Below are 24153 nucleotides of genomic sequence, written 5' to 3' on the forward strand. Positions count from 1 at the left end.
CTCCAACATGTCGCCGATTTTGCCCGAAATCCAATGCAGGCCCTCACTCACGTCTCGTCTCGATGCCCGATGCGACCGTTTCTCCAGATCAAGGCCGTCCCTCGTTCGCAGGTACTGTAGTGACTCCCCCGCCATCGGTCCAGGCACATGGCGCCAATCCCGCCTCGTCAGTGGCTGCATCCTTCCTCATGTTATCTTAATCTCGAATGCCATCCTTCAGGGAGCCACGTTCTCTGTTCCTTCGTCGCCCCATCGGCAGGGCGCTCGAGTTATGCCGAATGACATGCATCCCCGCCGTGTCTGGTTTTGCCATGCTGGAGATTCTTACCATGGATTGGCTCGTCGCCCACACTCAACCTGCCGTTTTGTCGGATCGCCGCGCCGAACACTGGTCGTACGGAGGCAAGTCGACCACGGATTGCGGACCCCCATCTGGATAGTGTCACGAAATAAAAGGCATTCATTGCTGGCCACAATTAACGGCAGCGTTTTCTGCAGCAGATAGTTGGTATTCCCAATGCCAGTATCGCCAGTCACCGATTCGGCTTGGCAGGAGCCTCGACGACTCAGGAAGCTTGCTATAGCATGGCGCATGTGTTTGTGCGCCCTGTCGAACTGGACCTGTGTGATCTAAAGCCCAATTTCGGTGAGACTCTCTACAAAAAGACTCTTATAACACCGCAATTTCTAGCCTTTGAAACAAACAGCTTGGCTTCACTTGAAGACATCAATCACATATGAAGGACACAACGACATCGGTGAAAAAAAGCCTTCGCTTTTCGGTACTGCTGGTCCAGTCCAATGTCGTTATCATCCCAACCATAAGCAAGCTTTCACGGACTACGCGCTCATGCCGTATCTGACAGTCCTGAAACAACTGTAGTGAACAGAAGAGTTGTGGTGAAGTTTAGCAAACTATTTCGATGCTTGACTTACTTGTATTACTATGTGGCGTGTTGGAGTGCCGGTCTGAGAGATTCAAGACTTCAACAGCACCCTCCCTCTATGTTATCGTTATAGACCCTGGTAAAGCTGCTTAGTGTCATTCAAGTTGAACGTCTAGGCCAACCCTAAGCGTACTTATGGATGCTCTACATACCTCACTTACCGTATATATCCAGCCAATGGTTTCTCTTAACGGACCTCCCGAAGCATCTCACACCTAATTGTGGCCTTGTACAAGGTCTTGAAAGTCGAGCTTCCATCCAATGCGGACAAACACTATGTCGCATGAGAACCCCATTCCGTCTTAGCCAAACAGCTAGTCAATGCACCGCTCAGTGGCATATGACAGAAACCTAGTTTAGAGGCTTGAGTGTCAGTGGCTGATATACCATGAAAACCTTACCTTCAACTCCAGAGCAACTATCCAGAATTTTGGACTCACTATGTTCAGGTCTTTGGGGGGTTTTCGCTTGTCAGTCGTTCATCATCAGGCTGGCCTGGGTAGACCACGATAGACCAAAAGGCGTCACTTAAGGGCGTCAGTGGACATGTATGTACATGTGGCTGCCTAGACTTCAGACAAATGTCCCTTGATCTTGCATTATCAGCCTAGCCGCCCGCGTCTTCATCTTCCTCGATTCAAAGAGCCCAGTTTTCGGTAGGAAAAGTATTTGAAATACCTTGCAATCAGCAGAACGACAAGGATCGTTGCCTCCACTGCAAAGTTTGCCTGTCTGTCCAAATCACATGCCCGTGGTGTTTCCTCCAGGCCACATAAGCCCAATTTTGTCCACTGACGTTCAGCACCAGCAAGCAACTTATAGTCTGCCACAGCGCGCGAACTTAAATCTAGCAGCTCTCAATCTCACACAACTTACCGTCTTCCATCAACGTCGCACCCCGATCAGTATCAACCAAAATGTCGTCACCAGCTATCACTCTCTACTTCAAGCCGGGCTCATGTTCCCTTGTGGCTCACGCTCTCCTCCACCACCTCTCGCTCCCTTTCAAACCCGTTCCCATGAAGCCTAATGCCGAACGCCGCTTCGAAGCTGCCGATGGCAGCTTTAGTCATCAAGATTACCTCAAAATCAACCCATCCGGCTTCGTCCCCGCGCTCGTCATAGATGGTGGCGAGGTTATCACCGAGCTTCCAGCCGTCCTCACGTACATCGCTTGCGTGGCGCCGCCAGCCGATACCGAAAAGCTTCTTGGCAACAGTGCTCTGAGTCGTGCCAAGATCGTCGAGTGGATGACATGGCTCAGTGGGACGTTCCAGGGCACGGGCGTGGCTGCGTGCGCCCGACCATACCGCTTTGCGGACGGGGAGGAGGCGAAGAAGGCCGTCGCAGAGAAGGGGTGGGATGTGGTCCTGTCATGCTACGCGAGGGTCGAGGATAGACTGAAAGGACGTGAGTTTGCTGTCGGCGAGGCGTTGACAGTCGTGGACTTGTATCTGTACGTGTTCCGAAGGTGGGCGATACATATGACTGGCCTCGGGGGAAGTGACTTTGGCAACAAGTTTCCCCAGTATGAGAAGCTGGGGAGGCTGGTAGAGTCTCTGGAAGGGGTCCAGAAGACTTTGCAATTGGAGGATTTAAAGCCTGTTTACGAATGAAATCGTCAGACTGAGGTATAGACACAAGGTCAGGCTACAACCCAGCCATTATCATGCACGGTTTTACACAGTCACCTAGATTCTTTCAAAAATCTTAAACATGCTGCGTCTGTTTTGTACGGGTGACTCCGTTGTTATGCGATAAACTGAATCAAGGTGTTTGCTATGACCTGGGCATACAACTATGATACAGCCGATATAGGCCCGTCTGAAAACCTCTTGAGATATCGGGGTGCATTTCCGAGACGTCTGGGGTTTTTAAATACCTACGATAAATGTGTTGTAAGCCACATCTAAATCGCCAGGGAAGTTGAAAGTTGCTCGAGGCGTAACGATCTATCTGCCAGCGTATGCCTTCCATATAACCGCTTGCGGCTATCTGAAAAGCCACGCCGGCTTCTCGATAAGCACGCCGAAGCGGCTGACGCTCTTGAAACTATTATAGTGGAAAGAGTCTGTTGATAGGTTATTCTCGATGCCTACTGTAATTGCATAGGATCATTCAATTTGCTAACATGGCGGATTCATTGAAGCGATACTTCTGGTTTTGCGCAACATTTTAATGCATACAGATCCTACAACGAGAGGCAGTATTTCTACAAAGACTGACCTAAGATCCGTTAAGTAAAAGTATAACCAGAGCTCCCAACCGACAACTGGTCTCGGTGTGGCACAGGGTATCATGAAGCCCCCAACTGACAGACTCCAGGACGCCGCGCTTCCGAGTAGCTAATACACAAAAGACAAAAAAAAAGGGAGAGTACGAAGGAAAAGAACGAGCAGTCCCATCAAGCCCATGAGTTTCATATGTAACGCATCAATCAAGTTGACTCTTCGTCGCCCTTGGTAACGTTGGTGACCTTGACCTGCTCCAAGTCATCCACCTGCCCCTCAAGGACCTCCATGGACCTTTTTTCTCGGTTGTGCAGCACCATAATGCCAAGCACCAGGGCGCACTGTAAGATGTTGTTGACCATGACCCAGTACCAGCCGAATTTGAATCTGGGGGCTTTGGAACTGTCAGTCAAGTATATACGACAAGTCGGGTTAGGAGTGTCTTCTTACCTTGAGGTGTAGGGAACGTGACAATATTCAGGCCTGCCAGGAGCGCTTGACCAACTGCATTCATCGACGACACGACGACAGCACGTTCTTCGGCAGATTTGAACGTCACCTCAGACGCCCAAGACATGAAGAGTGGGTTCAGGGCACCGCCAAGTCCGGCAACATAAAAGGCGAAGAACTTGAGGCCCTCGGGAATATTCCAGGCGGCCATGCATATCGAGCCAATGGTCATGAAGCCGCAGATCCAGATGGAGGGCAGCCAGCGCTTGCCAGTGGCATCAGCCCAGTAGCAACCCACAAGCGCAGCGACGATGGAGAGGGCAGACTGGCCGGTGGGCAGGTTGTTGATCTGACTGATGGAGTAGCGGTCGCTGTGGGCCTTGAGGTACAGGTTGAAGGGCTGGCCGTTGGTGATCATTGCCTGGTTGAAAACAAAGTACAGAGCAACGAAGGCGTACCAATGCCAACCTTTGAAGACGTCGGTGATTGCTCTGCGATCGAACTTGACCTTCGGAGCCTCGGAGCCTCCCTCGGACACACGACGACGAGCCAGAGCAATTTGGTCTGCTGTCAATAGCCATGATGGGTTCTTCGAGTCTGGGCGAGCTGGAAAGACGGCGGCGCCAAGGAAAGCTACGGGCAAGGTGATACACCCGCAGACAATAAAGAGCCAACGCCATCCAGCCAGGCCGTTGACGCCGTTGAGGTTGGTGTAGCAAGCTGTTTGGAAGTAACCGGCAAACATCTGAAACGCTGTTAGTTTTGCCATTCTGTCGGCCACAAGTCAGGTACGAAAGGAGTTGAACGCACCGTTCCCAAGGGGCCAGCAATGTAGAACAAACTCAGACGGCGGGAGATCTCCGTCCTCTTGTACCAACATCCGATGCAGTAGATGACGCCTGGGTATGCGACACACTCGAAAATACCGCTGAAAAAACGGATGATGTAGATATGCTTGACGTCCTTGGCGTATGCGGTCAGGAGCGTCAGGATGCCCCAAAGAATCTCGAAGATTGGAATCAAAACGTTGGGCCTGTGAACTCAGTTGTTAGCCTTTGCGACTCCTACTTGGCTTGATTTCGGCAATGAACACTGACCGAACACGGGTTAGGATGATGTTGGAAGGGATCATGGCGGCACAGTATCCAGCTTGGAACACTCCAGTAGTGTACTGAAGGTCGTTGCCTTCCATGCCGATATCTTCCTTCATCCCACTGACATATGCATTCTGAAAGGCTTGAAGATCGAGGAACTAAAACACAGCTTTTGTTAGACAAGCCATTGCCTGAAAGCAAAAGTACCATTGCTTGCCTTGGTGAAGAAAGTCAGACAGCCAAAAGTCAGAATCATGAAGTCCTGATGCTGTTAGTTACTGGTTGCCATGAGACTTTGCTAACAAAGGCCTTACAAGCTTCCGTAACAGTCTCTTCTCTTCTCTCGAAGTGTTGCGCTCATACCAACGCCAGTTGTCGAACCAACTCGCTTTCGTAGGTGGCTCGTCCCCGACACTGGTAGCCACGTTTGAGCCCATGTTGTCGAAATCGGACCTTAAACAACACACGAAGCACTAGAACTAATCAACCACAGTGCTGTCAGTTGATTGATACCAAGCCCCGTCGAGGTGGAGCTGAGAAGAGGGTTGAAGGAGGCAAGAGTTTGGTGGAGGGCGGAGCAGATGGATAGGGGACTGCTGCGGTCACCAGAATTGGACGGACGAGGAGAGTAGTGGCGTGATCGAGTATTATACTCAGTGCACTCTCTCCTCATGCTCGTCATAAGACTATCTGAGCAGCTTCCAGGCGGATTAGGCTGGTTGACATCGAGAGAGAGACGTATGCCTTCATGCCCAGCCCGGGTGCGATCTTACAGTTCGCCAGAGATAGGCACTACCGGACGACCTGGGTGACTCGCGAGAGTTGCCCAGTGGCCACGCTCCACCACAGTCCACACAGGGGGGGTAATGCTGTAGACTCGTCTGATTGCTATATCAAGTTGGGAGATAAGGAGGGGTAAAAGCATTGAGAGTGCAAGGATCAGACGAAGCTAAATGGTGGAGCTCCAAGTGCCAACACCGCGCCGCCGTATCTCTGAACCTCGCCGCCCTGATAATGCCGTTCGCCTCCACCTCTCCTGCGATCCACAGCATTTGCGGGGTGCGGCACACGACAGACGGGGATCTCGCCGCGTTCCCTGCTGCCTCGGATGTTATGACACCGGGGGTGTTGCCAATGCGACGGTGATTGTTTGCATCCCCTCTGTTTGGTTCCTTGACCAGCTATCCGTGTGGAGCACCGTCTTCTACAGTCAAAACCGCTACACTCGTCCACGTCCGAAGTCTAAAACGCGTCAGCACCACCTTGAGATACGGCTGCTGGATGGAAGATTTCGAGGTCGTGTTCATGGCCAAGAATGCACTTCGGAATGCGGAGCGTCAGATAAAATGGACGTCATATTGGATTACTATGATCGTGTCCGTGGGTGGACTTGGTGCAGGGGCTTGACTGCTTCAATCTAGTTCTGATGACCATGCTCATATATATGTCACGTCGAAAAGGCCTATCGGTGCTACCCATGTGTGCCTCCGTGATACACAGGACTCCGCGAATGAATCACAATGTCATCTGAGCCAGACTCGTCTCTCCCAAAGTTTGTACAGTGCGCTACGACCAGCGAGATATTGGACTTCATCGATCTCGAGAACTTGGATTTTTCCCAATTCGACAAGAACGAAACCCGACTCCAACTAGCTGCAAAGCTCTTGCATGGCGCGAACAGTCATGGCTTCTTTGTGATCACCAACCATGGCATCCCCCAGGACCTATATACATCACAAGTCGACCTCGCTCATGCCCTCTTGACGATCCCGCCGGAAGAAAAAGTGCTTTACGAAACAGCAGCGGAAGATGAAGCAAGGGGCTATTACGTTGGCTTCAAACCCTCGGGAAATCAAAAGCACAAGGAGGGGTTTCACAAGACTCTAGATCACTATAATATTCAAGCAAACAACCCTAACAGCCAAAAACACCCAGGCATCCTTTACCAACACATGGCCCAGACAAATGAACTCATCGGCCATTTCCGGCATCAGTTGATACCGAAGCTCTTGACTCTCGTATCCATGATACTTGAAGTACCAGAAGAAATTTGGTTATCCACTCACGGATCAAGCACGGAGGCCTGCTCAGAGTACCTGCGGTACCTCCTGTACAACCCACCACCCGCCGACTTGCAACTCAGAGACCTTTGGCTAGGAGGTCACAGAGATTGGGGTTCATTCACGTTCCAATTTTCCCAGCCTGTTTCGGCGCTACAGATACTTTTGAGGTCTGGAGAGTGGAAATGGGTTAAATATCTGCCTGGTGCCCTTGTAGTCAACGTCGGTGAGGCACTTGAGCTTCTGACCGGCGGGCTCTTCCGAGCACCGGTGCATAGAGTTGTCAAACCCCCACAAGACCAGGAAAGAGAAAAGAGGATAGGCATAATTTACTTTGCTAGGCCGGTCAATGACCAAAATCTAGAACCTCTCAATAGTCCGCTGCTTGGGAGACTTGGTTTTGGGAGGCCGGTGGATCAAACGGTGTTTACAATGTCACAATACCTGCATGCAAGGAAGCATGGGTATAAAAGACTGGATTTCGACCACGTTAGGGTCAAAAACAACGCAACCAGCCACCCAGATGATGCCAACTTGTTACACGTGACCCATATAGACTCTCAGCTTGTATAGGGAATGGAAGCCAGAATCTGGAGTTTTGGTGCTGAAATCAAGTGGTTGAGTAACTTTCAAGTTTATAAACCTTCATCGGGAACGACCTAGTCACGGTCTTTGGATTGACGAATGTTGAATAGCCACCGTCCTCCACCGTTCCCTAATTCTTCGCCCTCGCCGAAATTCGCATCAGAACCAACCTCCTGGTCCATAACGACAGTTCACATGAAACTCACGACTTCGTCAGCGCGGGATGGGTTATTAGCAAAACTATCCGTTATCACCGAGCGGAGTCGGGTCGCCGGGGAATAGACCACTGTTTGGTGCAGATCTTTAACTCGTGGCATCGACACCAGATGGTTGGGGCAAAATATCAAGATGCCCTTTGCAAGACCACAATAAGACAGATTCCGCCCGAATGACTACCAAGTGAATCGGAAACACATCTGGGGTATTTCAAATGACGCTTTATTGTATATTTGGATCTTTTAGTGGAATGAACGCAAGTTAGTCAATGTAGAGAGAGAGTCGACACTCATTTCTTTGCATCTCGCTCCTTGCAAACGTCCGAATAAAAGTCTAACCCAGCCTCAAGGCGCACCGCCCCATACATAGAGCTGCTATCTAATGGCCGCTCGGGTTCGAATTCTCTCGCCTTCTCCATATGTCTCAAAGCAGCTTCACTAGTCTCCAGTCTTGTTCCCGCATCCTTAGCACATGTCAATGCATGCCTCAAGTCCTTCATAGCCAACGCAACATCAAAGCCGGCCTTGCCATCAGGCGAGGGGGCATATGAGCCGCTCGTTATGCGCTTGCTGTAGCTTTCCAGCACTGGGCCAAACATGTCTGAGATCATGTTCTCTAAGACTGGTGATCCGAGTCCAGTCTTCTCGGCGAATACATGGGCTTCCGAAAGCACCTCCATGAAGGAGACCACGACAATATTACCGGCAATTTTGAGCAGGCTCGATTTAGTGACGTCTGTTCCCATTGGAATGACAGAGCGGCCCATGACGCCGTTGAGATATAAGGAAATCGTTGATGTAGCGGACTCGGGGCCGGCTGTAACGAAGATCAACTTGCCAGCCGCGGCCATCGCTGCGGCGCCGAACACGGGAGCTGTTTCATGAATTAGTTTCACTAATTCGGCAGCAACCATTTCTGAATTTTTACCTACCGGCAACAAACTGGCCACCAGCCTCAGTGATTTGCTTCGATACCGCAGCCGAAGTATCGGGGTGAACGGTGGAACAATCGACGTATATCTTGTTTGTAATGTCTCCAGAATTGATAATCTCGTTTGTCGTGTCTTGAAGTACGGCATCGTTGCTCACCTCCATTGATTTGTTAGATGTAAGTTGGCCGTGAAGATTATCTGTCGTTGACTTACACATGAGAAAATCACATCACACTTCCTTGCAACTTCACTGACCGTCTCAACGGGAATTGCGCCCAGTTCCTTCAATGGCTCACCGCGTGAGAGCGTTCTGTTCGTGTAGACCAAGTTTGGTGCTCCGGAAGAAGAGAGGAACTTTTGAAGATTCTGAGACATGCCAATGCCCATGGACCCCAGTCCAATCCAGCCGACTTGTTTTGATGCCATATTTTACGTCAGGATAAGGATTCTTACTAATTGGGAAAATATGGTATTCGAACGATTCGTGGGATTCAGCTTAAAGCTGGAGTGATTCGCGCGATGCGTTCAGGTCTGCGAGATGTCATCGACTGATAATCATTTGACAAGCTGCCGATAACGGCCCCCGAGCCCCGAAATGCCGGATGCCGCCTCCGAAGGACCAGGTTATTTAGGGTCCCAGTCCCTGTAGATCTCGCAGGCGGATTTATGGGCGTGCCCGGCTACCCCATAGTGTGCTCCACATAGAGAAAGGGTCACCTTTTGAGCTCCACGTCCAAGATGGTGCAAAAAGTAGAGATATCGTGGAGTTGGAAATGGTGTAATCTTTGTTTGACGTGATAAGCAATGGATATCGAGTCGGTGAATTGGCCGTGCTGCAAATGCTGAACACTATTAAACCAGTACTGAAGTAGCTTGTGAAGTATTCCGTCACTCCTGTCACCTCCTTACATAACAAATCCTCACATTTCCGCACATTGAAGCGCATCTTTATCTACCGCCAAAATGAGTTTCGGAAAACTTTACTACTACCCGAAGGCGCCTCGCGCCACACAATGTCTTTACATCGCAGAGTACAACAAGTCAGTTTGCCCATTCCAAGTCATGATTCTGAGGCGAGTGCTAACGAGGTGGACGCCAGGCTCGATGTCGATTTTGTCGAGGCGTGGCCCATTAAGGTTGATGCCAGCAAGGGTGGCGTTGGAGCAGACTACCTCTCAAAATTCCCCCCTGGAAAGGTTCCAGCGCTCGAGCGTCCTAACGGTTTCACGCTATACGAATGCATCCCAGTTTCCATTTACCGTAAGTTCACAGACCTCAACCAAGACATTCAACTTGCGCTGACGGCGCCCCAGTCGCAAAGCAGGACCCAAATACCAAGCTCCTCGGCACAACTCTCGAGGAAGAGGCAACCATATTGAAGTGGGCATCATTCGCCAACAGCGAGCTTCTGCCCCCATCATGGCATGGATCAATCCCGTTATCGGAAAGGGGCCTTCATCACCCGAAATCCTCGCTGCGGCAGAGAAGAGCAGCGAAGGTATGGTCAGCGTGGTGGAGAAGGCTTTGACGGGCAAGAAGTTTCTAGTTGGAGACGAGCTCACGATAGCCGATTTGTTCGTGATTGCTGCCATTGCTCGAGGATACCAATTTGTGAGTGATAAACATTACGTAACTTTCTGGGAATCATCTCCTGGGGCTCCTTTCACACCCGATGTCGGTCACTCCAATTCGTTTACTGATCCAGCAATGCTTTATAGGTGTTTGCCAAGGAGTGGACTGAGAAGCACCCGGCCATTCATGACTGGTACTGGCGAATCAAGAGCGACGAAATTTGGAAAAAGATTGACGGCGAACCCTATGTGTTGGACGTGGTGGGAGGAAAGCCAATCTGAAAACGAGCAGTTACCAATCTGTTGCCAAACGGCCAGCTGGGCACTAAGAAAGAATACCAATGCTTGACAACATCTGAAGAGTCAAGATCCCGGCATTGAGTGTGATTTCTGAGAGGCTGGGACCCTGTATAGATGAGAGTGACAGGAGATAAGGAGACCAGGTACGAGGTGCGGGGAGTTCTCCGCTGCCGGCACGTAATGGGGCCGTTATCATATCCGAATTCGCCAATCGAAAGACTCTGATTGGTTAGGTCTCTCGGCACGAACCGACCTAGCTTAGATAGCGTCATTGTCCTCGGAGAGACTAGTCACGTGGGTGGACAAGCTAGGCTGAATTCAGCATATCATATCTTATCTCTTATCCATAGTCTAGATACGTGACTTCGGCAGGTCTACGCCCACCACGAAGCCCCCCCGGTTTGGCTCTCTTCTCTCCAATCTTCAGCAGCACCCTTGGGCATGCCCCATGTCCTACAAACTTCAACACTCATCTGCCAAATATCGCTGCATTTTTCATGATGGATGAAAGTCTACCTCGTCCCTTCAAGTGCGCGACTTGTAAGAAAGGGTTTACTCGTCAGGTAGGCAAACATTCGAGCCCGACGTTGGCCGCACTAACACGACACTCGCTTTATGCAGGAGAACCTCAAGCGCCATGTAAACACACGTGAGCTAGAGGATAATATATTGATCGTAATCCAGTTACTGAACTGTGGCAGATCACAGAGGCAGGAATGCTCCCTGCTTCCCGTGTAATCAATGCAATGCCCGCTTCGCCCGAAGGTCAGTCAAAGACAGCACTGGAGCCTCCATGACTTGACGCTCGTCATCACAAGTTTTTTTCCCCACGATTCTTCAACATCACAGATACTGACTATAGGGACAGCGACTTGCGGAAGCGACATGTTGAAAACTGCCATGTCTCGTTGGGGTCGCCGCCCAAATCAGCTCCTCCTCCTCCTTCGCAACCTTCTGTGACTCCAAACGTGGGCGATTCGCCAGGCGTCGCAGCTTGGATGGACGTTTTATTGACACATCCCCCACCACCACCACCTCCACCACAAAATGGAATCATAGATCCAATACCGCAGCTTAATCAGAGTTATAACGAACCATCGTCGGCGTGAGTTGATTCATAAATCCGAGAACCACAATCCGAGAATCATGAACACTGACTTAAAGAACCCTAGATTATCGAGCGAGATCCGTTGCGTCGAAGCATTTTTCGACGGGTTCCACCGTAATTTTCCGATATTACATGAGGGGTCTTTCCACATTGTATCGACACAAGTGCCCCTTCTAAACGTGATCACCGCCCTGGGAAGCCTCTATTGCGAATCAACATTCGACGAATCGGCCAGAAAAGCTGTCTTTGAGACAACGTTATCGTCACTGCAACAATATGTTAGTCTCCTCTTGATGAAGATCCAAATTCCATCCACGGCTAACTAGTCGATGTAGGTAGAGCAAAACCGTTCACGGTATCAAGAAATCTGGGTCCTGCAAACATTCATCCTTCTCGAGTTTCTTGGCATCTACGGCGGCAACGACACGAGTTTTCTCAAAGCACAGAGAATTCATCGAGACCTGATCGATGCAATAAGACTGCTACAAATGTCGCAAGACAGCTCGCTAGACTCTTTCTCTGCCAAGTCAGCAGGCGAAGACAGTGGTTACGGCGAGGAAGGTGACGAAGACGACATGCAAGAACCTGTCAGTGAAGATGCCTTGAATGACCAATGGCAGGAATTCATCAAGAAGGAGTCAAGAAAACGATGCGTCTATATGCTATATCTCCTCGACTCTCAGCTCGCCATTCTCTGCAACCTTCGCCCGATGCTTTCATCTCTGGAGATCAAGTATGATCTTCCATGCTGTGAGGACATTTGGCTTGCTCGCTCCGACAGGGATTGGTACGAGCGGCGGCGACAGCGATTCAAGTCTTTTGACGAGCCTGAGGACAACGCCTATGCCCACGAGACACCTCCCTCTCAGGGATTCTTCTACGAAGCTTCACAGACGCTATTACATTCTGGCCGAGGCAGTGACAAAGAGACCAGTAGTGGGAAGCGCCAGCCTAGGAAACTCAGGTTACTTTGGGCTTCTCCGTTTGCTGCTGTCATTCTCGTCACGCAGTTGCAGATGATGGCACGCGAGCTTACTCACGCTAGTTGTCTCCTCGAGAGACCTAAAGCCCAACGGCGAGCTCTGTCCATCCTGACGGATAAGCAGCACGCGCAAATATCACAGGCCTTGAAAGGAATAGCTGAGTTGGTGCCACGAAACCAGAAGCCAGTATTCAGCTTCTTTGACTTTGGCCGTATGGATACCCTGGTACCCGATGGCTCGGATCAGACTCCGCTGTGGCACACGTTCTGGATATTGTGGTACTACACGTCTATAACCTTGTCGCACCCAGACTCTCTGCTGGTCAGTGGAGTTGTTGAGTCAAACCTGCCACTAGCAATAGCAAGTGAGTACCATCCACGCCATGACTATTTAGAGACCAAGAAAGTTGACATTTGCCAGCGGCGGGTCACCTTGCTACACCACGGTGCAAGGAGAAGAGGGACATTTATGAAGACCGGGACGTTTTCCGAATAGTATGAGCCTCCCGCCCGCCGTCAAACGCGCTTGAAGCGTCGTAAGACGTATGCTAACACTATTTCCAGCTCAACGATCTTGAAATGGCCCTTGACCTACTAAACCCCATCAAGTCCACCGCGCCACCAGCTCTTGAGAACCCCTTCATAACTCTTCTTGGCTTCAAGATCTGTCTTGTTGGCTGGCGGCTCGTTCGTTTGACGATGCCTGCTGCTCAACAAAACAGTGCCACTACTCTACATGGACCAGGAGGCATGGGAGTGGGTATGTTTAGCAGCAGCAATGGCCGCTCGAACCCAAGCCGCTTCGTCTTGGATGCCATCATGGCGTGCGTAGTCAACGTTGAAGATGATGATGTAGAAAATGCGGCCGCTGCACTGGCTATGCTGGACGATAGACCTGTTGACCTTGCGCGAAGTGAGGTACGGTTTTTGGAATGGATCGTTGCCAATTTTAACAAGCGGACTACTTGGCCTGTCGGGAAATGGGTGGCGGCGGTTATGGAAGAGAGCTTGTCAAAGGCAAGAGAAGCGTACGCTGCACCCATCAATGACTGATCGAAAGGTTGATCAATTGTATTTTTGCTATACCAAAGACACGCGGTATATCTGGAAGTGGAATGGGTTGCATCAATAATACCTTAGGAGACGACCGGATGTTGTGTTTTCTTCGTGGTTACGAAGCACCACTTTACAGATGGCACAGTTGTTTCACCTTGCACTCAAAACAACTAATTTGACGACGTACACAACGATTCTCTCTAGGCCCTGTACAGATAGAAATTGGCTACATACTGAGTATTTGAGATCCTTGTGTTTTGACTCGTAGGTTCCTCGGCCTCTGAGTCAAATAAAAGAGTGTTTCATTTGTTCGTTGTACGTAGAAAGGCAGTCCTACTCATTGGGTAGGCTAAAGGGGATCAACATAGCAAAACAAACGTTTAATATGACCATCTTTAAAATTCTTGTTTTTATTTAAGTCTTATTTTTGTCCTAACGGAGGCTTCTCATTGGGAAGGTCCCTGTGCATGCGAAATAAACAGGCCTCAATTGACTTGTGCGCTTTCCTAAGTATTAAAAAGCATGGACCAACTGAGTCAACGCACAACAGCTACGGTTTCACTACTAACTATCATGCGGTCCCAGTCTTTACAGTTGGGAGACTGTACTGAAGACGAGGCATGTTGTCAAACTTGCCAAGACTCTTGTGACCTTCTGGGTCAGTATATTCGCCATCAAAGGGGTCCTGGTGCTTGCCCTCCTCACGGGGCCGGTCAATGTCAAAGTCGTAGCGCTTCCATCCGTGCTTTCTCGCATCCAAATAGTCGGCCATACAGAAGATGCGCTCGTCGATGGGCTTATCAGTGCCCATGCGCTGGAGGAGAGGGGAGTTCTCGATGGGGACGAGCTCACGCTCGTCAGCAGGGCGGGAGAAATAGATAACGCCGATGCGACGGAGGTGACGCTGATCTTCAGGAGGCTCTGTTTTGCTCATTTTAGTCTCAGGTCCTATAAGCGCGCTCTCGTGTTTTGACTTACGGATCACTCTATGAATGGTAGCCTTGAAAAGACCACCGGTAAGACGCTCGAGCGCCTCACCAAAGTTGACAACGATGCCGTGAGGCTGGTGTTTAACATGTCTGTATCGGCCGGTTTGGTGGCATAGAACCTGAAGAGCTGCGATAGGCTGAGAAAAAAGGAAGGTCCAAGTACCCCTAGGATTGAGAGTCAGCTTAAGCACAGGGACGGCAATCGAGTTTGAGACAAACTCACCAGTCAGTGTGGCCGGCGAGGAAAATATCACGGTATTTCTCGCTTTCCTCTTTCGACCGGGGCTCACACACCATCTGTAAGGTGAGTCAGTATTCAGTAGATGATTTCATTGGAGAGTATAGTCCTGACATATCTGAGGTACTCCGTCTTGGATCCGCCAGGGGCGTGTGTAGAGAGAACAGACTCATCCGGCACCTCCAGGATCATGGCGACAAGCTTAAGCAGCTTAACGAGGATGTTAGTGCGGATGTAGCTCATGACCCCATACGTCTCCTCCATGAACGGGCGAATGATTTCGGGGTGGGGGCGGTTCTTGGGGTCATGAACCAGCATGTTGTAGTGATCCAGGGCCTTAGGAAAGCCACCCTTATGTCCGAGCGGTCCTGCCGGTTTGTAGCCAGCGTAAAGACCACGGGCATCTTCTTCGGGGGTGACTATTGTTCTGATCAGCAGGGATGCCCGATTGTCAGGACTAGTCTACTGACCTTCATAGGGAGCCTTTTCGTCGGGTTTTAGCGTCATCGCGGCATTGGCGATGCGCATCTGGCGCTCATACGTCTCGTCAGAGATACCATGGTTAGTCAACGTGAGGAATCCGTATCCTATCAGGGTTTTATTCAGCATGCGGTGCGTAAAACGCATTCGATCCTATTGTAAACTGACCAGTGGCAGCTTCGTAGAGGTCCTTGGCGAGCTGTTTCCGTCCTTCAGGGTCGTCGAACCTTGAGAGGTCAATGTTGACAAGATCAACGTAGTCCACTGGGATTAATCTATCAGTTCAAAATGTTTTTGCTTCGAACGAGGTGGCTGGGGTCACTAACAGTCCTCCTTGGTTGGTGGAGGCGGCGTGTAAGGCGGAAGCTGATTGATGTCGGCAACCATTTTGGGCAACTTTTGGTTCAATAAAGTGACGAACAAGTGACAGCTCAAGAGGATTGAGCAAAATTCGAGGCCTTTGTTACTTGGACTTTAGGCTTATGAGTGGCAAATGTCTTGGTTGTTGAGTGATGGTCTACCTTGACTCAGTCGATAAAATCCGAGTTTTATATGATTGAGAACTGGTCTCTTCGAAGTCTGTCGACACTGATGAGCTGAGAAAAGGATGCGTGCAAGGGATGCTGTCCGAGCATTTGGGGAAAGATGGCACGATGCTCCGCGGAACGTCCACAAACAGCAGTCCTCATGTCCCCATTGCTCAAGGGACGTGGAGATTGTGGCGACTACCTTACTGGCAGATGTAATGCACCCCAACCGTCAGCAACGGGAAAGAGGAGCTGTTCTGAAGACTGGAGATTATTAGCAGTAGCTCCACGTTACGTCTCTGTTGTGAGAAGTGGAGGAGGTGTGGACGTGGAGCTCCCTTTTCTGAGGGTGTGGGGAAGAGGAGCTCCACGCAGGGATCAAGCTGCACTGAGAGGACGGCGCTTCACGCGACTCGGGTTTCCAAGCTGCAAGTAGTAATTGGTAAGTCAACTATCACTGCTCGTGTTACAGTTTTGATGAGATTGCATAAAGAAATGGTATTGAATCCGCGTTGAGTTCAAGTCAAGTTTTGGGGCAGTACATTCAACGAGCAACAACTTGGAAGGGCTTAGCGGTCTCAGTTTCGACATGTTCATATTCATCAATACAAAGACATATTACCAGAGGCTCCATCGTTTCAAATCTTGGTTATTATGCGGACATACATAGTTATCTACAGAAATCAAGTCTCTATTACATCAAGTTACAGTACTCTCGGTATATGCCGATATCGCTAAACGACTCACACGATGGCGCCATCTACAAGTAAGACGATATGCTAGAGAATTGTGTTAATTCCTGTTAGCGGACTGTTTGCTGACAACCTAATAAAAAAAGTTTCGAACTAATTCCGCCGAGGAACATGACGTACCAAGTCCAGGGACCTACAGATTCCAGGCTGTTTTGTGTCATTGTACCATTTCCACAGAATTGTGTGGACGCAGTCACTGTATCAACTAAGGTAGAACTGCAGTTGATGTTACAACATATCCGGGTACTCGGTGGTGATAATCCGATTGCACTGAGCTTTCATTTAGCTCCTTTTCTTTTGCGGCGATGGGGTCCCTATCACAGTCAAGTTTTTACCTGCAGCGGTCGAATGCGTCAAGGGGCATGGTAGTTTTGTGCGGTTTGGTTTCACCAGACCGATGGATACCTCTGCCCCATTTCAAGCACTCATCTTGCTGACTGAATTACCATCGTGGCGACGATGATTGATCTAGGCTTCGGATGGACCCGAGGAGAAAAAGGATCTTCTTCTCAAATCATGGTTTGACCTAACTTTTAGATTCATATAATTCATTATTCATTACTTATAAATGGATGTAATCTATCTACCCTATTATAACTCTGTCATTTTTTATATTCTTTGCGACCTCGAATGGCTTAGGCTTCTGCCCCAACTGTGTGAGACTCCTATACAGCCCGTTTACATGATTTGGGTGACCGCTAGTTGTATCAAGTCTATTGCTCCAGTCCCCCGGTGCAGGTGGTATTCCTCCTTTCACAGCGCACACAGCGGCAAAGTCCAGTGTCGGGTAGCCACACCTATCAGGTCGCTTCCCGCATACCCTTGACGTAGCAACGATCATAGCAGCCGTCAAAAGAAGAATCAATCCGCTTACAAGCACGAAAAGCCACCTGCTAATTTTCCCGGCAACGACCTGATGGCTGAGAATGGATATAGACATAGTGGTATACATATCATCCATCAACCCAGCACGGGGTCCCGAGAGCTCCCAGACCGAGGGCCCTGTGGAGAAATAGTTCGCATGGAAATAGCTGAATGGCACTGACATGGCCTTTCGTATAGCTTTGAGCGACTGCTTCTTTGCCACCTCGCTGTCATTGATCGGCAGTGCTGTAACAGCATAAATGGCAAGCGCTGAGTTGTCGCCTTTTTTCGCTGCAGCACTTGTGTTGAAGCCAGGAATCACTGAGGACAGTGAGAGCAAATAATCGTCAAGTCTGATAACCTCCTGCTTTGGTGGGGTCATATCGGTTACGGAGAGGATGGAAAAGTTTCCGCGATCGTAGGTGATGGTTGCTTGACGTGAGTACACAAACAGCGATGAAGAAAGCTCGAGGGGGTCGGTCCACTCCGTATTATTAAGACAGGAGCTTGTGGCTTGCAGCGAGATTGGGCAGTAAGCAGAACCTGGAAGAAGTACGGAAGTTAGCATTGGAGTATGAGACCGGTAATAACTAACATAACTAAGATGTAATCATGTTTATATGTCCTTACCGAAAAAAAACCCATTTCCGTCACCAACAGCAGTACACCAGTAAGAGGCAGCATTGGCAGCGCCGAGGAGGAAGCAGTTGCCCGTCGCACGAAGGCCATTGAGGTCACGCACTTTGCCGTACTCGAGCTGAACTACCCGCGTCATGGGAACGACGTATGTGGTAGAGTCCGGGTATTGTTTCAAATCGTCTATCTGTGGAGCGATGGAGACAATACCGCCAGTGAGTAGATGCGACTCATCACAAGCGGCCCATTTGCCGCTTACGTCGACACATTTTCCTGCAGCATCATCCAAAGGATCCAAAGAGAAGGAGTCTCTATCCGACCAGGCAGGGCTCCCCATCTGTACCAGCAGGGCTGTTGCCGTTGACTGCTGGATTTCGTAGACATATGAAGCGTTGAAGGGGGCAATCCCCGCAGATACGTTATATGTCTTTTCGGGGAAAGTGACCATGTCGATAGAGATGGCGCCTAAGTATCATGTAAGTACACGTAAAGATATTAGCCTAGACAAGAAACCAGCTTACCCATAAGTATAACGCCAGGCAGAGGAATTGAGCAGATGACCAGAAGACTGCAAGAAGTTAGAATGCCATTGTGTCGTCAATTCGGCTCGGCGAACTAACGGAAGCAGGCTTACCGGAATAAACTTGAGTACTTATACTTCCACTCAGCCGTCGCCAAGAGGCGCAAAAGTCCCCATACGCCTGTTCCAGAGTCCAGCCCGACAAAGTGCAAGAGACTGACACCGCCAGGACGAGATGCCAGTGCCCATTGCAAGTCTTCTACTACAACCACAACTAGAGCCGCCAAGGTAATGGCACAAAGCTCCGTCAATACGCGTAAGATAAAGATGGAGTTTTTTGATGACATGACAAAGAAGTTTAGCCTCATCAAGGCCTTGGCTGAACCAGTCGAATACACCGTGGTCAACGTCATCATCAGCACCCCAGTAACCATAAACCGAATGTCCACCACACAAATCGGCTGACTTTCTTGCTTCCATCTCCTTGTGATCTTGGGGTGAGCGAGATGGTGTCGTTACTATCGTCCCTTCCCCGGCTGAACGTGGAATCTTGACCGTCGGGCGTCGCAGGGTATAAGAAGTTCTTGCTAGATTTTAAAGGAACACCGGTCTTCAAAGGCGATTCACATGGAGATGGTGTTCCGTCGGTTTGAGGATATCTTGGCCAATCACTGGGACTCTCGCTATTGAACTCGATAACATGCCAGCCGTCGTCGCTTTTCGTTTCTTTTGGACGGGGCCATGGTCTCTGGGAGTCGCTTCTTGAAGCTCTGATATGCTCGCTCAAATCGTTGAGATCGATCGTTTCGTGTCGTGGCTCTGTAGCCGCAATCGCCATCATCATCGGAAATTCGCGTCAAAGTTGCCGCCAATTAGTCGAGCCGATCGAGTAATGCGTTTGGAAGTCCGTGTGAGCAAATGCAATTCGTCTCCGCTGTCTAAAGAAAGAACAACATACGAAACGCACACGACTGTTCAGTATGTGCTGGAGACATGGGGACCAAGCCGGCAGTTTGCTGTATTGCAAGAAACGGCACCAACAATTATTATTACTTGAGAAAGGTCCTCATTTTGCTCAATAGCTTCTAATCACGGATCCCCAGTGCATCGAGTCAGTCGTCCAGCAGCGAGGGTAGCCGCGAGTCGTGAGCCCTTGGCAGTCTCATTGCTCATATTTGCAGAGAATGAAGGACAGGTAATTGCCCCGAAAAAAATACGTTAATCTATTTGATACTCAAATACAGCCAAAGCAGGCGATGAAACATGGAGCATCCTTCCACGGTCCAGAGCGAAATTATCTTGACAAGGGGGCAAAGACCATACGGCAGTGTTGCTTCCCCCACAAACGAGGATCCGCACGCTGTTGGGATTGCTGGTGAACTACAGAGTATCAGAGTGACAAAGCGTGTAGCAAATCCGCGACATTCACCACGGGGGTACTAACCCCTGAGCACATTTCGCCGGAGCTGGATTTGATCTCAACTTCTCAACTTCTCATTAAAAGGATCAGCAAGACTTTGCGTCCATGGGGCGATATATTATTTGATCACAGCATCGAAAGCAATATGCTGTCAGTCGGTGTGCTTAAAATTTATTCTGAACTCTAAACTTTAATAGTTGGGATGAGAGGAGACGAAATGGGGTGTCAATCGGCACTACCGAAACGGGACCGCGTGCATAAGGGATCAGCATTGAATGTGCTTCTCAAACAAGGGGAGGGATGCTGTAAATAGCAGCAATGTAGAAATTAGACGGAACATTTAGGTTAGACTGGGTAGGACACTAAGCCCTTCAGCCCTATTTGCTGTATTGAGTGATCAGATCACTGTTTAGGTATCTTGAATTCTTACACCGGAATGTCTAGAAAAGCGGTGATGAGTGAATTTCTGAGGATGACACTTTCCCCAGACTCCGTGCTAACTATATTTATAATGCGTGCGCATTGTTGCAACACTCACAAATACGTAAGTAAGCCTGCACTTTTCAACAATTGCGTCTGTGTCTATAATCATCGTGCCCAACGAAGAACAAGTCTTTTGCCTTCTATTCAATTCATGAGGCAGCTTTCCCTCAAGCCAGTGAGATTATTAACCAGCATTCGCAAGCGTGTAAGGAGCTTAATCGGTGCTCTCTGAGGCGGTAGGTATACGGGAACGATCTCAAGTCAGAAAGATTACACATTAATTAAATTAAAATTTCTGTCCAAAAAGGCGAATCAAGCAACCTAGCCTCCATTTGGCGCCACACTCATGTCCATGGTTGGCTCAACTCGTTTGATCCACTAGCTGCGTAGCGCTATGCACCTCTTCCTGTCTTTGCACCTCTTCCTGGCTTTGCAGCTATGTTTATTCCATATTTACTCAAGCGCAAAACATCTCTCGGAGCTGGATGCCTCGTTACCCCACCCTTCAAGGAAATGTAAGCAAACCGCATATAAAGGCAGATGGGGGAGATGCAACTCACAGTGTGGCATAGTGACGATCTTTCCAGCGCCGAAAAACAAGAAAGTCAGCAGCATGTTGAAGTTGAAACCTGCATCAAATGCGGCGGCTAGGATGTAGTTCCATCTAGCCCATACGTCGTAGCGATAACGGTAAGCCCAGAACATCACAACAAAGCCGCCGATGAAGCTGCTGAAGTATCCGGTGCTAATGTTGCCGTAGAAGCTGGACATAGCTGAGAAGAAGATAGTCGAGTTCCATAGCTGGAACTTAGCACGCGGGAAAAGTCGGTGGAGTCCGTAGACCAAAATAGGCGCGAATGCACCAACAAGGAAGCCATAAGGGAGAACCTTGTAAATGTGCTGCTCGAAGAGTCGGCGCGGGCCAATGAGAACATACTGAACACCCATCGTCAGGTTCGATGTGAGAGACTGGGCTGTCCATTGATGGGCGGGATCCTCTTTTGCTCCCGTTAGGTAGTCAAACTTGGTGTCAAGGACCCATCTGACGACAGCATAGTTGATGGGCACGCCTAGGAAGGACCCGAAAACCTGGGAGAAAAACACAGCCTTCGGAGGGATATGCATATAGTGGCCGATCTTCATATCTTGTAGGTTCAGCTGGGCACGGTACCATGCATTACCGGCAATAGCTCCGTAAGCAGAGGCACCAGTGGGATTCTTGAAACCGCTGACCGAGTTGACCATCAAGCCGTATAGAAGTTCATTGACCGTTCCAATGGCCAACTGAAAGTTGCTGAGAGCGTATAGCCAGCCTAACGGCACAACGAGAAAGGCACCCGTTGCAATGGCAACAAAGTAGGTCCACACTGGGATGAACTAAAAACAACATCAGAAAAAGTCTTGTATAGGTGTCGAATGTGTCAAACATACCATGTTGCCGGTAGCTGTGATGGTGACAAGCGAGACAAATGATGCTGCAAAGAGCGCCAAAAACCACCACAGTGGGACCTCGTTGTAAGCTCGCTGCAGAATACTGAGCTGGTCGTTGTACTGTGAACTGATCTGGGAACCATTCTTCATACGCTGCATCATCTTCTGGAAGCTGCTCCTGATGGTTTTGTACCCAAAGAGACCAGCCCAAACGATGGCAGACGTATACGCAGCATAGTCAAAGAACATAGTCCAAAGCACGTGAGTGCTAACGAAAGGAGGGCCGAATTCCTGGTATGCCGTTTCGTTGAAGGAAACATCAGGGGTCAGGAGCTGGGTAATGGGATAAGATGTCCCGTTCTCGAGGAACAGCCGGTTTGACATCAAATGCCCATGCCATTCTCCCAGGTTACCGTATTTAGCAGCCGGGATCAAGACCCAGACGCTGAACACAAAACCGGCAAACATCACGACTTGCGTCCACCACGGGGTTAGAAACAAGCTTCCGTTCGTCGAGATATTGGACCAGTCCAACGAGATGTTCAAGAAACCCATTCCACCGAAGCCGGCGCCGACGAAATTCGCCACGGAGTTGTTTGGTGCAACCCAGCAGAGGAATGCCAAAGAGCCTAGCATGGGGAAAACGTATTCCGGGAGGAACTGCCATAACGTCATGCCGAGAAGAGCCCAGAAGAACACCTTAGTCTGCTTTCGGGACGAAGCTGTCGGGTTTTCGCGCTGCTTCTTCTGCGTTTCGAAAAGGGCGGTCTGGCAAAGAGCCGTGAACCACGGGAACTGGGGGTCGTATATCAGAAACTGTCTTGCCAACGCGGCGAACGAGTATCCGGTCCAGACAATCCCCCACATGAAAAAGATTGCCGCAGCAGGATGAATCCGAGAATTGAAGTACAGCTCAGCCATTGCTACTGGAGTATATCCGAGATTGTAAGTGGCCCCTGAAGCCGCGGAAATGGTAACCAGAACGTGTTCTTTGACGCTGAAGGGACCTGGATTGAGGTTGAAGCTGAACCTTGTCCAGGGGATTTTGACTTCCCAAGCTGGTAGGACCTTGGCGAGCCATACCCCAACGTAGCTCGACGCGATTTGTACAAAAAAGACGGAGTAAGGCGCGTAGGTCGTGCGGAAGTGGCTCATCATCGACAAGAAAGCTCCGGGAATGACAAAAACGATTGTGAGTAAGAAGTACCGAAATGTGAGGCACGGCAGTTCAGGGTCGTCATGCAACGAAACAATACGGCGCACGTAGGCCGGAATATCCTGCAGTCTGGGGTCGTTCTCATCGAAAGCCTCTTCTTCTCCATTGGCTTGCGTTGTAAAGACGAAAGGAGGCTTCTCGATATCTCCTTCTGTAAACGGAACGGCTGGTTCGTCCGAGGGCTTCTCGGCCGTGCCACTGCTGGGGGAACCAACGGAAATGGCATCACCGTCGCACAGGCTGCCAGCCTTTTGCTCACTGGTGGCCTGTTGTTGTAGGCTGCTGGACGGAGGCATGTTGATTGTCTCAAAGCGGCTGATCGCCAAGATGCTTGAAAAGGTAATGCCACGTGGGAGCCAAGTTAGCCAAGCCTGGGGGATCAAGGTCTTGTGCTTCCGGACCCAACCATCCGTCGCTGGGCATCGCATTTTTATATCAAGACCCGCCCAAGGTCAATCGCCTCACGACTTCAATATTTAGATAGCTTTCACTTATGGGAAGTGACTTGGCCTTTGCAACTAGTTGGCGGGGCCATGCGATGGTGTCATCGGCGTTTTTCGTTCTCATATTGCCTGCCTTGTGCAATGCCACGAGCCTGTTCGGATGTACGGCTTTCTCCAGTGGCGCCAACGGCAGATTTCAAAGCTGCAGGGTTTGCGAATGAGGTATAGAGCACCCGCAGGATCGTCCGTGTTTAGATCGTACTACACAGAATTTGCCGCAAAAATGTCACCAAGGCGGCTCAATCATATCATGACATCAAAGAATCCTCCAAATGGTGCCATAGTAGCCAGCAGAAGTTCCCGGAGCACTCATCGTAAGAGCATTGATATGCACTGGTTCAAAGCTTCCGCGCGGATTCTGGTACATAAGAGCAATTGCGCCATCGGCAAAAGTCCCTCAAGTCAGGATGAACCTCGATGATTACAACCACTAAACAGGCTAATGTAGATGGATATTGTGGGACACGGCCGCCCAACGGCGGGCGACCCATGCTAACCCATCATTGATTGACTGTGGATTTCGAGTACGTAAAGCTTAAAAATTCTTCCCATTGGGCAAGTAC

At 49.8% G+C, this 24153-nt stretch overlaps 8 protein-coding genes across 8 annotated transcripts; 3 read left to right on the forward strand and 5 right to left on the reverse strand.

The window, feature by feature from the left end:
- Positions 1–1864: 1864 nt before the first annotated feature.
- Positions 1865–2563, forward strand: ColSpa_10678 (glutathione S-transferase GST-6.0; the record flags this gene model as incomplete). The annotated part of the gene is made up of 1 exon (XM_049276890.1): positions 1865–2563. The coding sequence occupies one exon, from the start codon at positions 1865–1867 to the stop codon at positions 2561–2563; it is 699 nt and encodes a 232-aa protein (XP_049132847.1).
- Positions 2564–3384: 821 nt separating this feature from the next.
- ColSpa_10679 (pantothenate transporter liz1) lies at positions 3385–5159 on the reverse strand (the record flags this gene model as incomplete). The annotated part of the gene is made up of 5 exons (XM_049276891.1): positions 3385–3572; positions 3629–4373; positions 4439–4661; positions 4726–4856; positions 5037–5159. 5 exons carry the CDS (start codon positions 5157–5159, stop codon positions 3385–3387), a joined length of 1410 nt encoding a protein of 469 aa, XP_049132848.1.
- Positions 5160–7872: 2713 nt separating this feature from the next.
- ColSpa_10680 (putative oxidoreductase YjhC) lies at positions 7873–8677 on the reverse strand (the record flags this gene model as incomplete). Its single annotated transcript, XM_049276892.1, has 2 exons — positions 7873–8456; positions 8515–8677. 2 exons carry the CDS (start codon positions 8675–8677, stop codon positions 7873–7875), a joined length of 747 nt encoding a protein of 248 aa, XP_049132849.1.
- Positions 8678–9477: 800 nt separating this feature from the next.
- On the forward strand, positions 9478–10367 carry ColSpa_10681 (putative steroid-binding protein 3; the record flags this gene model as incomplete). Its single annotated transcript, XM_049276893.1, has 4 exons — positions 9478–9554; positions 9575–9774; positions 9839–10125; positions 10233–10367. The coding sequence occupies 4 exons, from the start codon at positions 9478–9480 to the stop codon at positions 10365–10367; spliced, it is 699 nt and encodes a 232-aa protein (XP_049132850.1).
- A 1614-nt stretch (positions 10368–11981) lies between these two features.
- On the forward strand, positions 11982–13528 carry ColSpa_10682 (uncharacterized protein; the record flags this gene model as incomplete). Its single annotated transcript, XM_049276894.1, has 3 exons — positions 11982–12840; positions 12897–12970; positions 13040–13528. 3 exons carry the CDS (start codon positions 11982–11984, stop codon positions 13526–13528), a joined length of 1422 nt encoding a protein of 473 aa, XP_049132851.1.
- Positions 13529–14102: 574 nt separating this feature from the next.
- On the reverse strand, positions 14103–15625 carry ColSpa_10683 (uncharacterized protein; the record flags this gene model as incomplete). The annotated part of the gene is made up of 6 exons (XM_049276895.1): positions 14103–14479; positions 14510–14594; positions 14873–15177; positions 15229–15345; positions 15407–15502; positions 15565–15625. The coding sequence occupies 6 exons, from the start codon at positions 15623–15625 to the stop codon at positions 14103–14105; spliced, it is 1041 nt and encodes a 346-aa protein (XP_049132852.1).
- Positions 15626–17997: 2372 nt separating this feature from the next.
- Positions 17998–18950, reverse strand: ColSpa_10684 (uncharacterized protein; the record flags this gene model as incomplete). The annotated part of the gene is made up of 3 exons (XM_049276896.1): positions 17998–18482; positions 18539–18585; positions 18652–18950. 3 exons carry the CDS (start codon positions 18948–18950, stop codon positions 17998–18000), a joined length of 831 nt encoding a protein of 276 aa, XP_049132853.1.
- Positions 18951–20893: 1943 nt separating this feature from the next.
- ColSpa_10685 (oligopeptide transporter 8) lies at positions 20894–23383 on the reverse strand (the record flags this gene model as incomplete). The annotated part of the gene is made up of 3 exons (XM_049276897.1): positions 20894–20943; positions 21001–21817; positions 21872–23383. The coding sequence occupies 3 exons, from the start codon at positions 23381–23383 to the stop codon at positions 20894–20896; spliced, it is 2379 nt and encodes a 792-aa protein (XP_049132854.1).
- Positions 23384–24153: the final 770 nt, after the last annotated feature.

Source organism: Colletotrichum spaethianum (assembly GCF_022836535.1).
Source record: "Colletotrichum spaethianum MAFF 239500 DNA, contig37, whole genome shotgun sequence".
NCBI lineage: Eukaryota > Fungi > Ascomycota > Sordariomycetes > Glomerellales > Glomerellaceae > Colletotrichum > Colletotrichum spaethianum.